Source organism: Balaenoptera musculus, chromosome 17 (assembly GCF_009873245.2).
Source record: "Balaenoptera musculus isolate JJ_BM4_2016_0621 chromosome 17, mBalMus1.pri.v3, whole genome shotgun sequence".
Taxonomy (NCBI): Eukaryota; Metazoa; Chordata; class Mammalia; order Artiodactyla; family Balaenopteridae; genus Balaenoptera; species Balaenoptera musculus.
In genome coordinates, this window is record NC_045801.1 from 38,931,112 (window position 1) to 38,944,352 (window position 13,241).

A 13,241-nucleotide genomic window follows, 5' to 3' on the forward strand; every position below is an offset into this window, starting at 1 on the left:
AAGTCATGAATAAATTGTTTCTGGCAAAATGAAAACTTAATAATGTCACGGCAATGTTTAAAATACTTGGTGATACATCCCTCCTTAAAAAACAAACAAACAAAACCAACTTACTTAAACCTCCACCACCCATCCATCCGCTATGATAAATTCAGATTTTTAGTTTTCCTTAAATGGGGGTGTACATGTAACACTTTATATGTCACTCTCTTTATTAAGAGCCTTGCATATAATTTCACATGCTCCCAACTGACCTTTTCATTTTTCTTGTGTGTCTCTAATGGCTGCTTAGCTGCTGCACTCCGAGGAGTTCGGACAACCTCTTCCTCAGCCACTTCGATGGTCCGTCCGTTTGGCTGCACAGCAACAATAACGGATTCTGTTATCAAACTGCTTGGCAGAGCAAATCAAAGATTTGTACTCAGGACACAGAATATACAACAATCAAATTCTACCCCCGACCCAAATTAAAGACTTTTGTACAGCTGTGTTATCTAAGACTATTGTCCCTAGGAACTACATCTTGTAATATAATAAAGAATGAACTTATAAGCAAAACTGCACCACAAGTTTATTTTCTGATTTCACCCAGGCATCAGTACCTCCAACAAAAAATAGTGGAATGGAAGCAGGAAAAAGAACTAAATTGTATTTGCATTCTGACCATCAATTGGCTGTGTAATCTCAGAGTATTTCACTCGTTATCTTTGAGCCTTATTTCTACATGTATAAAAATGATAGGTCTGATCTATTCAAAAGTCCACAAACTTTTTTGGTAAAGGGCCAGATAGAAAATATTTTAGGCTTTGTGAGCTATGGAGTCTCTGTCCCAACTACAAAACTCTGCTACTGTAGCACAAAAGCAGCCACAGACGATACATAAAGGAATGAGTATGTCTGTGTTCCAAAAAACTTTACAAACACAGGTGGAGGGCCAGATTTGGTCCATGGACCACAGTTTGTTGGTCTCTGTATTAGATCATCGCCAATGTCCCCTGTAATCCTACAATCTAATAGCTCTACTATTCTAGGATTAAGAAGCTTTACTAACCCGCTGCCACAGTTTAAAAAGGCTACCTCAGTTTTCCTAACATCCCCAAAATAAAAAGATAGCACTTAGAGGTATTCATGAGTAGAATTAGGTCTGTGAACACCAATTCTGGCTTTTAATCAGAATCACTAGTTTGGGTTTTTTTTTTTTTAAATGAAGCATTTCTGAGCCCCATCACCAGAAATATACTTAGATTCAGAACTCTGAAGAAAAGGGCCCAGGTATCTCCCAGGTATCTGTATTTCTAACCTCTTCTTTCTGGATCTTACTACTTCTTTTCACTTGCCCATTCTTCTCATATTCAACACAGTAAGTTAGCAAATCAATATACTAGTTTAAATTGCTTTATTTCTAGTTCTTGCAGAACAGATTTCCACCAGATTACTTATTACAGCAGACCTATAGCCATGAAAACAATATGAATGTTCAAAGTTTTTCTAAGGTGACATTACCTGCATTTGTGCAAAATTATCAGGGATATGCAGTTGGAAAGAGAAACCATTAATATCCCAAAACCCAATCTGCAGTTTTCCCAAAGATTTATGGTGGAAAAATCCAAACAAAAGCTGTCTTTTAGCTGATTAAATTCCTAATTAACTCAAATTTAATATGCTGAGTCTTAAGCAACTTGTTAAAGTCAGACAGCTAATGTTGAAACTAGGTGTCCTCACTCTCGGTTTGGTTTTCTTTCCTCTGGGCTGTTTTGCCACTTTAATGCTGTCTCTTCTCATTTCTCTGTGTTTATGTATATTGGGGGGGCGGGGAGGGGTGGAGGAGACAATGCATTGAGAAAGGTCAGAAACCCCAGAAAGGAATTTGGGCTTAGAGCCATATCCACATCAGGAATATAAAACTTTATTTAATCCTACTTTCCAGTATCACCATCTTACTTGTCAATTCTCATATGCCATTTCTTATTTCAGACTAGTCAAACTTACTTTTTCTGATTTTCTGGGGTCGTCCTCACCTTTCCATGTAACCTTTACTCCAACTGACCGATCTTACAGCTCTAAGTCCACACAGTTTCCCTCTCTTCACTTGTGGCAGCTCACAAGCCTCACATCTGTGAAACTTCATTTAACTAATTAATCCCTTCAGCAAACTATCATAGTCACTTATATGATACCTCCATTTTACTCATGTAAATGACTAAATTGAGTCATTTTAATTTATATACTAGCTGTAAAAAGGTGAAATTAAGTGGTTAAAAACTATCTTAAAAACCGCTAAGAAGTTCAATGCAATTCCTTTGAGACAACTGCAAACAATGCTGATAGAGCCTCCCAAATGAAAGATGAAACAATCTTTCCTTCTGGACAAATACAAAGTCTGAAATCCTCAATCAGTGACCAACAGAGGAACACTCAGTCTCCATTTCATAGGCTCTGCGATGATCAGCAAGCCAAAGGTGGTCCCACGTTCCAACCTGTGCCGATTTTACTTGCTTCTTTGCAACAACTTACGTAGTGGCTAGAACTGCAGCTGTTCCCTCTGGTCTATGCAGATTTCCCAATTTTCCACTAACTTTTGGGCTTTATATAGGTCTCATAACTATTGGGGTTCCATAAGTCATCAACAGCTCCCCACAAATGCCTGACACCATGAAATAATAAGCCCCCTATCCCAAGGGAAAAGTCAACAGCATTCTTAGGTAGCAGGAAAAGAGGATACACTATGGTGGTTGTGCCTCTCCTACCTATCAACAGCACTAATCTGATCTCTACTAGCTGGTCAAGGAAGCCTTGTCCTGGTAAAGCATTAACCACATTTAAATTAGCAAATCCCTAAATGGAAGCATATTATGCAGATCTGCTCACACGCAAACTAACACTTCAAATCCAATGTGACTTCCATGCTGGGTTTTACATGAAAGTATCTTCTCTGATCATAGAGACTTTATAATATATATGGTGTTGTTTCTACAGGTTAGAATTACATGGGCCTCTTGCTGTACCCCGGTTTAAAATCCTCTGGAAAATTTTGAGGTGTTCCCCTCCAGGGCCAACCAAAGTTAATTTTATATATAGCATGCAATCTATATTTTAAATTAGACCACCCCAAAATGTCCTTCAAATTTGGTGAAAATCAACCAGTAACAGAAAAATGATATAATTATTTCTTACAGGGATAAACTTGTAGACAATGCCATGTCACTCCCATCCCAGATCCTTTTAAAAAATACATTCACAAAAGAACGTGTGTGTGTTGGGAGGGTGATAAGGCAGAATGAAGACACCTAGCTGACAATCAGGAAAATAAAATGGAGGAGGGGGCCACACAGCAGGGGAACAGGGTCTTATTTGATAACTACTCAAGGAAATAAAATTCTTCACGTTAGTCAATCTCCAATTTACTAATTCCATAAACATTTATTAAGTACTTAAGCACAAGGCACCTCGCTAGGGACCTCAGGGACGAGGACATACGAAAAGAATCTGCCCTCTGGGAGCTTTAAGGTTCAGAATAAGAAGATATGCTTAATAATAGACTTCTACTCCATTTGAGTGGCCTTTATATATCTGTTAAACTGATTCTAAATTGCAGAAGAATCTATAGCTAAGGTAAGCATAAACAAGGTTTAACATTTGACACTTCTAAAATGAAAGCATTTAGAATCCTATTCTCACTTAGTTATATAAACTTTATTTTTAGCCACAAAATGTAAAAACCATGACTTCAAATTACTTGGAAACTTCTTAAGTTTATTTATTTATTTTTTCTTAATTTTTTAAAAAAATTTATTTTATTTAGTTTTGGCTGTGTTGGGTCTTCGTTGCTGCGCACAGGCTTTCTCTAGTTGCGGCAAGCGGGGGCTACTCTTTGTTGCGGTGCATGGGCTTCTCATTGCGGTGGCTTCTCTTGTTGCGGAGCATGGGCTCTAGGCGCCCAGGCTTCAGCAGTTGTGGCTCGTGGGCTCAGCAGTTGTGGCCCGTGAGCTCTAGAGTGCAGGCTCAGTAGCTGTGGCACACGAGCTTAGTTGCTCTGCGGAATGTGGGATCTTCCCGAACCCGTGTTCCCTGCATTGGCAGGCGGATTCTTAACCACTGCACCACCAGGGAAGTCCATTTCTTAAGTTTAGAAACTAGAAGGGCAGTCTACTAACTACCAAAAAAAGGGGAAATATGAAAAGACTATGGGCTTTGGAGTGGACAACCTGGGATTAAGGCCCAACTTCCATATTTAATCACCGTGACTTTAAGCATTTTCCTTGACTTAACCCTCAACTTCATCATCTGTAAATACGAAGAAAATATGTAACTTGTCTTATGTAACTTGTTAAAGTGACAGTAAATGAGAAAACATGTGAAAGCATACTTTACTTGCTCAAGAAACAGTTTCTTCCCTTCAATATCCTTTCCTCTCCAAAGCTATGATGGCCCATATACTCAACCCATATTCCAGCACTCAAGTCATTTTTCATACTAGCAAGCTCAAAATATATGTTAAGTCCTGGTGGTCACGAGGGCTAACAAACTGTACATGTATCCAATGGGCCCAATGCTCCAGACACAAATTCTTTTGGGAAGTTAACAGAATACAAATGATGAGTAAATGTATCCTCTCAGAGGCTAGAAATAGTCCAGGCTTGCTCTAGAGACATGTCATACTATCTTTCTTTTTTAAAAAGCTGCTTATAGTTTCACTGTTTTCTAGAAAAATTACACAATATTCATTCATGTTCATTCACTCAACATCCAGTAAGTGAACTCTGTAGAGTAATATGCAGAACCCTTAAAACCTTGAAACAAAGGCAAGTGAGGCACAATTCCTGCCCTCAAGAAGCTTAGACCAAAGCAAAGGAAGAACACAATAGCACACACTAAAATACCAGACAAAAGATGTACTCTGCCTCCCCCACCCCCCCCATCCCGTCCCCATTCCCCAGCCTCTTAAAGGAGAAGAGTATGAGTTTTGAAGGCAAGCTGAGACCACGGTTGAATCCCCAAATGTCTATCACCCTGGACAAGTTACTACTTCACTGGAGTCTCAATTTTCTTAGCTGGAAATTATACTGAGCATACAGGAAGCGTAAGACTACATATTATGTCCATGATAAAAAAAAATAAAGGCAAGACATCATGGAAATTCAAGAGATATCATCTTTAGCTGACAGACCTAATAATTTCCAAGTATTTGCCATGTGCCAAGCACATGCATTATCTCATTTAATGGACAAGACTTAGTCTTGGTCAGTTTCTTCGTTTTAGTTGTGAAGAGTGCTGATACATATTCAAGACAGAACAATTTCTTGTCATTTATTTGAAAACACAAATTGTGTGTTTTTTCCTGCCAAATGTTGTGCACATACCAATTACATAAACTAAACATACACATAAACCACAGCTTCAGTCACAGTAATTTACCAACTTATTTTTAAATTCAACCCCAATTTTAAACTCTTAAAAACTAAGAGGATAATCTTACAAATATGGCCTATAAATCAAATTTGCAAAATCTTGCTATATATCCTGAGATATTTCCTTTAGGGTAAAGATCCTTGTGCCTTCTCAACAGCTAGCCAAAACTAAATCCTCTTCAGGGATTCCAAAACATCTCTTTGTTGATTGCATCAGGGATGCTCAGGGCTACTTTTATAGGTTAGAGAGATGACATTCAATACCTATCACATGGCCAAATTATTCTAAAGATGATTTTTGAAACACTAAATACAGCATTGGTTTTCAAGGTTTTATGTCAGATAGGTACTGAGGTAAGGATTACAGGTGGTACAGCAGACACATATCCATGCAATTCTTTCTCAGATCCTGATGGATGCCTTCTGGAACACTGGCATTCTGTGGAACAGTTTGAAAAATGCTTTCAAGGCTTTCACAACCTTAAGAAGTAGTACATTACTCAATAAAGCCAAAGTGCAACAAAAACAAGTGTTCGGAGGGTTTATTGCTGCTCTTGGTATTTAAGATGAGCACAACTATTTAAGGTCTTTTCTGCAAGGCCTCTGGCAGAAGAAAATGACAGGATGAAAAAGTCCTGTCATGTAACCAAACAAATGGAGCCAAAATTCTGGAGCTTCTGTAAAGGTCATTATAATTTTCAGCAGAAACTTCTCATTCTAAAAGTAAAATTTAAAAGCAACAAAGTTGTAACTCACTGAGAAAATTAGATTTGTTCTCTGAATGCAATATAATATCCTGGAACATGCTATCAAAATGAGAGGTTACAAAAAAAAAAAAAAAATCAGAGAGGTATAATGGAAATAACAGTGAGTTCTTAGACTAGAAATCAGGGTATTGTTTTGCCTTTGAAATGCCTTTGCTCTATGACCTTGAATAAGTCACTTAATCTCTGAATCTCAAGATTCCTTTTTGTAAAATCAGGAATGTTTGTTTTACCTATCACTCAGGATTTTTAAATCAAATGAGTATTCTTCTAAGACTTAAAACTAAGAGGACTAGTGACTTGAAGGGAAAAAGAAAATCCTGTAGATGACACGAAACTTTAGTAATACCTGGGATGACATGGCAAAACCACCACCTATGAATAAAAGACATAATTCTATTGAGAATATCTTAAAAAACAAATTTATTTAGCCCAATAACAGATTAGATTATTCAACTAAACAGTGAGATGTCATTTTAGATACTTCATTCAGCATTTAGTTTAACAAATAATTATCAAAGGCTCTTATATGCCAGTCACTGCTTGCTATCCCATATCAAGGCTTATAATCTAGTGGAGAGAAAAGACACCGAGCAAAAGTAAATGAATAAGTTACTAGACAACTTACAAACTACAATAAAGGAAACACATATAAGAGGTTAAGACAGAAAATAGAAGGGGATGCCTATTTCAAATAGGGTGATCAGGAAAGCATTTTCTGGGAAGGTGAGTTTTAAAGTGAGACCTAAAGGCTGATTAGAACAGTGTGGTCAAGATGGTTCCAGAAGTGTTAATAACAGCTCACATGAAGGTACTGGGTTGTGAGAGTTTGAAGAACTGAAAAAGATTACTATAGGTGAAGGTAGCAAATGAGAGGAAACCAACTCAAAATTGCTAAGAAAAAAAAGCAGGTGCTGGGCCATAGAGGAAAGAAGTTTAGATTTTAAATGCAAAAGCTACTGAAATGTTCGTTTTAGACAAGATGGTGACTTGTTTTTAAAAAGACTCCTTACTAGGGTGTTGAGGAAGGACTGGGGGCAGCCAACAGAAGCTACTGCTGTACAAGTGAGTTAAGGTGATAATAGCCGGACGAAATATACGTTTTGGAGATAAAACTGATGGTACTTGCTGAAGGATTAGGATATGAGGTGAAGATGAGGAGGTAAGGAAACTAGAAGAACCAAGAACGATTCTTAGACTTTTGGCTCGAGTAACTGAAGGAATGGCAGAGTCATTTACCATTTACAGAAATGGGGAAGACTGGGAAAGGGCAGGGAATTATAAGCCCTGTTTCGGCGATGTTAAAGTTTTTGAGACAAACATCAGGTTTCTAATTGAAGAAATCCAGTGTACATCTAGACATGAGGTTTTGGAGATGAGAGGAACAGTCCAGTTACAGATACAGGCAAATAAACAGTTGATCACCACTATTTGAAGATTCCATATTGGCAAATTTGCTTACTCACTAAAATTTATTTCTAACCTCAAAATCAATACTTGTCATTCTTGGACATGCACAGAGCTGTGAAAAGATCTGAGTCATCCTACAAGCACATTCCCAGGCAATGCTCTGCCTTCTTGTTTCAGCTCTCATAAAAAATATAAAATAAACATAAAAAAGAGAGACCAACTCTAGCTGGGGAGCTAGAGAAGGCTTTATAGTAAAGGCAGCAATGTAACTGGGCCTTGAAGGACAGGTAGAAATCGGTAGAGATACAGAAAAAATATGCCTTTCAGAAAAAATAATATGAATAGAAGAAGATAATATGAATAAAGAGACAATGACGTCTAGCTAATGGTAATGTCTTAGGGGTAATGGTATGAGGTAAATCTAAGATGGGGTTAGATCTTGAAAAGGCTTGAGTGCCATGTCACTGGATCTTATTCAACAGGTGTTGCGGAACTACTGAAAAGATGTGAACTTGAAAGTCACATGATCAGGGTTGGGCTTTAAAAGATTTAGCTGGCATAAGTGGGTAGAAAGGATTGGCAACAAAGGGACTGGACGCATGAAAACCAGTTAGGATGCTGTAGGACAGCCTAAGCAAAAGGTAACAGTCCACAAGTAGGGCAGCGGCAGTGAAACTGGAAAAGAAGTAATGACTACAAAAGACACAGCATACTATTAGAATGATTTATTGGCTGTATAAAGATGGACCTTACAAAATTTTAGCCAGAGGAGGCAAACACAGCCATTTTCCACTGTAAAAATAAAAAGGTGGCTCACATGGAATTTACTAGGCATGAAAAATAGGAGTATGTTGCATAAATACTTTGGTGGGACATCTTACTATATTATGCATTCAATAATTATTGACGGCCAGCACCGTGCAAGGTTATACAGTAGCAAACAAGACAAAACACTACTCTTTTATTTACTGAGCTTATAGATATTAACAATCGCACTATGGCAAGTCTTTATGAAAATTCCTAAACTAATATGAAAAAAACTTGTCCACTAAAATGAATTTTCTTTGACGATGATCTTGGTTACCTGCTTCCAGCTGAAATTCAAAGCAACAATTGTTAAAGACCAGTTATCTGAGATCTTACATCTATCCATATCGCTGCGCAGATTAAGTCAAGCGAAAAATATTTACTGAGTGCCTATTTAACACTCACAATGAACTAGGTGTCATGAAAAATACATGTATGAAAACAATGTTTTCCAAAAATGCCAAGAGCTAAGCCCAGTGAAAAGTGCTGCCCCCTTCATCACCCCCTCCACTTTTAACAGGGGAACGAACTGCAATTCATGCCCCCCAAAACTTATGGCAAGAAATTAGGGGGTAAAAAGCAAACCGATATAAGAATTAAAAAAAAAAAAAAGCTTATGAATAGATTTTAAAAAGCTAAACGACATCTACTCTACAATTAAAAGAAGGCAACTAGAAACAAATTTTGAAAATTCAAGTTGTAAAATTTGGAATGATTTAAGAGAAAACTAAAAAGGATGGACTGAAAGGACAAAAATAAAATATTTAAACAAATATGGAATGTCCTTTTAAAAAACTGTAGTAGTTGACATCATTGATTCCACTTGAATCAGAATTAAGTATATCTTAAAATGTTTATCAGAATGATGTAGTAATAAAAGATGGATCATAAGATTAAACATGACTCCATTTAGAAATCTCTCTTATACCATGGATCTTATGGCCCTATTGCAGTGAATGATTTTCAAACTCATAGACAAGGGAGCTTGTTAAAAATGCAGATTCCCTGAACCCAGTTCCACAGATTCTGAATTTACAAGATCTGTAGTAGGACTCAGGAATCTACACCATTTAACAAGCATTCAAAGTAACTCTACTGCAGGGACTTCCCTGGTGCTCCAGTGGTTAAGCCTCCATGCTTCGAATGCAGGGGACGCTGGTTGGACCCCTGGTCAGGGAACTAGGATCCCACAGGTCGTGTGGCACGACCAAAAAAAACAAACAAAAAAACCCCCAAAGCAAGTCTATTGCAAGTAGTTAGGGTTAACACTCTGAGGAATCCTGCGGTGTTTTAACTCAACTAATATCTTCAATTTATAAACAAGATAAGCTAATCGGAGCATGGTTAAATGCCTTACTCAAATTTAGAGGTCCTAATTCCTGCCAGGATGACAGAGTTAAGTCTTCCTCCCCTGAGCCACGGCTGTTTCTTCAGTCTCTCCCACTATCCTGCTCCTCCCCACTTTCAAAGTCAAATTCTGTGATAAGGTTTTTCCCGGCCACCTGGGCCCACACTAGGGTTTTCTGATATCTTTTTCCACAACTGGAATAAGCAGCTCCCTGGGGAAAAACTAAGCTTTTACTTTTGTATTCCCTTCACTGTGAGACATATTCCTTTTTACTGCCTTCAATTTGCAAGCAGTATCCTGCTTTTCCCCAAGTAAATATTTAGCACAGTGCAAACCATATGAGTACTAACTAAATAAATGGAAGCTTGTATTTCTTAACCCTATAAAGCAGTGTTTTTCTAACTGTGGGTCACGCCTCACAATCAAATGTGAAACCAATTTAGTGGGTCACAAATACCATTAAAGAAAAACAGTTTGATACATGTGTGGTGGGTATTGCAATGTAAAATGTTTTCAATGTAGGTTGCAAAAATGTTTGAAAGCTACAGTTTTGTACATGCTGATGAACTTCTCCAACACAACTTTACCATTAGGTAGGCAAATATGTTTTCTCACGCCATTCTCCACTCCCCAAAGCTAAAACTGGATTTATTTATTCATTCCCCTTTCCTTAACTCAAATGAAAAGGAGAAGGAATAAGTACTAAGTTTGATAAGCATTTTTCACAGCACAAGTTCCACAGGAGCCTGTCTGTGCTCCTTCTTCAGATGGGTCGTCCAAGTGTTGTGATGCACTTCGAGTGGGCACTCGGAGCACCTGTCTCTTGACCCAAGTCTATCTGAAATTCCAGACATCCCAAACAGGGCTTTGAAATTTTCACATCCTGCTTCATCCACACTGGTCCTAGGCTTATTAATGTATGTGTTTTTTTCAAGATCACCTTCTTTCCTGTCTTGGAGCCAGGTTCTTTATTTCCACCATAACATTACTTTCTGGTAATCCTTGATACTCTCTACAAGTTTAAATATAATTACCTATGTTCCAAATCACTTGTATTTTCTCTTCTCCTAACCTAAGGTGGTATTCATACTGACAAAGTTGTATCCTTTCCCAGGTCTTGCATGTATCTTGCATCCTCTTAATCAGCAGGTCTAATCTAGACCTAATAATGCAGTAACTGTGACCTGTCACATCTCTACTACAGCCTTATCCTTTGTACTGTTACCAACCATACTCTCATTGCTTTAGCTTCAACTCAGATCTCACTTCCTCCAATAACTTGCCTAAATCCCTCCAATGGAAATAGTCTCCCATTCTCCAACCCTCATTTATACTGCTCACACCTCTACAGCACCTGTCAGTCTACAAAGTATTAGAATTATTTTTGAATCTGTCTCCTGTATTAGTTTCCATGACTGACTTTAACTCTCACGTGTATACTTCCCACTGTCCAGCAAAAATCAGAGCGCAGTTCACACAGTATTGTACTTTATCGTACTGAAAAGGGGAAGAGCTAAATCCAGTGGCTATAAAAATAGGTTAGGAGCTGTTTCTCATTTTGCACACCCTCCATACCCTGCTCAACTGCACGGTATTTTTTAAAAAAATGAATAAAACCATGAACGTTCCAATGGGAGAACCGTGGGGAAATGGCCATAAAGGCCCCAGAAATAAAACGCGAAGGCATGATAAAACGGCTGTGATGCTCTCTGCATTTCCACACGTGGCCCGGTAAATCGGTGCCGGAACGCCTCGCGCAGCCTGCGCCTTTCTGCTCTGTCATCCCTTTACTCTATTTCAAAACCGCCCACACCGCTCCGCCGAACTTGCCTGAGCGCTCTCTCGGAGGGCCCCGGAGCCCCGAGTACCCGAGAAAACAGACCCCCTCTTGCCTTGCTCCAGGTCCGGCCTCCACTTGCCACAGGCACCGGAATGAGAGGGGGCCACCGTCTCCCTTCAACAGTCCCAACTAAAATGGAAGCGCGTCCAGACCTGGGTACCTTTAAGCCTAGAGTCAGCCCCGGAGTCTGCAGGCCGCCGTATCTCCCCATCTCAGTGTGACCCGAGCCAGGCTCTGCCTCCCCGGCGCAGTCTTGCCACAACTTCCCCACCGTCAGGTCCCATCAGCCTCCGCACACACATGCAGCCGACCCAGCAGGCCTCGGGGACGTTGGCATGTCGTTCCGGCGGTCAAGGTTCCCGAGAACGACCTGACCGCCGGGCGCTTCTATTTAAACATACCTCGCACTGTCTAACTTCCTTCCTCTAAACTCATCTTCCCCACCGGTCCCATACTTCCTGAGTTTCCACCGTTCTCCAAGTAACGTGTCCACCGATCACCTCCACCGCCTGGGGAGACTGCGTCCCGGCTCTCGACTAACCTCACTCTTTTCCTTTCCCATTCCCGGCTGGGGCGGCTCGCGTTTGGCCTCCCGCAAGCTCGAGGGGCTCCACGCTGGCCCCTCGCCCCTACTCTCCCGCCGCTCCTCCCCTACTCACTTTGGGCTTCTCCGGCAATTTCTTCCGGTTCTTCTTCTTCTGCTCCTCGCTCCTGAGATTCTTCAGCACGCCGAGGTCGTCAGAGGCCGGGCCCGGCGCGGCCGCCGCCTCCTCCCGCTTGCGGGGCGGGCTCCTCCGCTTCTTGCGGGCGCCGGCGCAAGCCGCGGCCCAGCCGTAGCCGAGCAGGAAGAGCAGCAGGAGCCCGAGCGTGCCCATGCCCACCAGGATCACCCAGCCCGGGTACCGTTTCGGCTCCAGCCCCAGGTCGAGGCCCAGCTCGGTGCGCAGAAACCCTAGGCCGACCGAGAGCATTTCCTGCAGCCGGGCTGAGCCCTCCTCGGCCTGCTGGGCCAGCTCGTCCAGCAAGCTCCGTGTAGCCATCTTCCCTCCCGTCAGGGGCACACGCAGAATGACGCCGGGGCGCAGAGACGCCGTGGAACAGTCAAGGGAAGCAAGGAAAGGCCGGGCCGGACAGCCTCAGGCCGAGCGCATTGCGGCCGCCCCTCGCGCCGGAGCCGGGGATCGGCCGCTGCCGCCGCCAGGAGGACAGGGGGCTCCCAGTGCCCCCCGTCAGCCTCACTCCGCCGCCGCCAGGAGGAGGGGGGCGGCGGGAGGGAGTGTCTCCAGCGGCGGCCGCTAAGCGGCGTCTCCGCGCCAGGGCCAGGCCCCGCTGTCCTCCCTCGGCGGAACAATGGCGGCTCCGGCCGCGATCCACGCAGCGAGCGTAGACTAGGAGCAGGGCAGCGGGTCACGTGGGCGCCGGTGGGCGGGGCGTGGGGTGTCACGTGGGCGCGGGCGAGGCCGGGCGGGGCTGGAGCCGTTGGAGCTAGCGCGCCGCGGCTGCAGTTGGCGGTGACCCTTTCGGGCCTGGTGGCGGCGCCGAGCCTTGGGGATCGGTGACTCTGGGCGGGTGGCTGGGAGGGGTTAACCGGAGGAAGTCTTTGCGGGATGGCTGGTGGCCCGGAGCTAGGAGACGTGGCGCTTTGAATGAGTCCAGGGGAGGGG

General features: G+C 42.0%; 1 protein-coding gene across 4 annotated transcripts in view; it reads right to left on the reverse strand.

Annotated features, from left to right (window-relative positions):
- The window catches only part of MTDH (metadherin), a 57,149-nt gene extending 44,180 nt beyond the window's left edge, over positions 1 to 12,969 (reverse strand). For 2 of the 4 annotated variants that reach the window (XM_036829904.1, XM_036829907.1), the window contains exons 1-2: positions 12,237 to 12,969; positions 255 to 356 (exon numbers count right to left, since the gene is read on the reverse strand). In XM_036829904.1, the coding sequence (XP_036685799.1) occupies positions 255 to 356; positions 12,237 to 12,617 (483 nt within the window). In that variant the 5' untranslated portion in view covers positions 12,618 to 12,969. Of the gene's footprint in view, positions 1 to 254; positions 357 to 11,737; positions 11,855 to 12,236 lie in introns of those variants that run through there. The other 2 variants (XM_036829905.1, XM_036829908.1) reach the window with 2 other exon arrangements.
- Between the last annotated feature and the right edge of the window lie 272 nt (positions 12,970 to 13,241).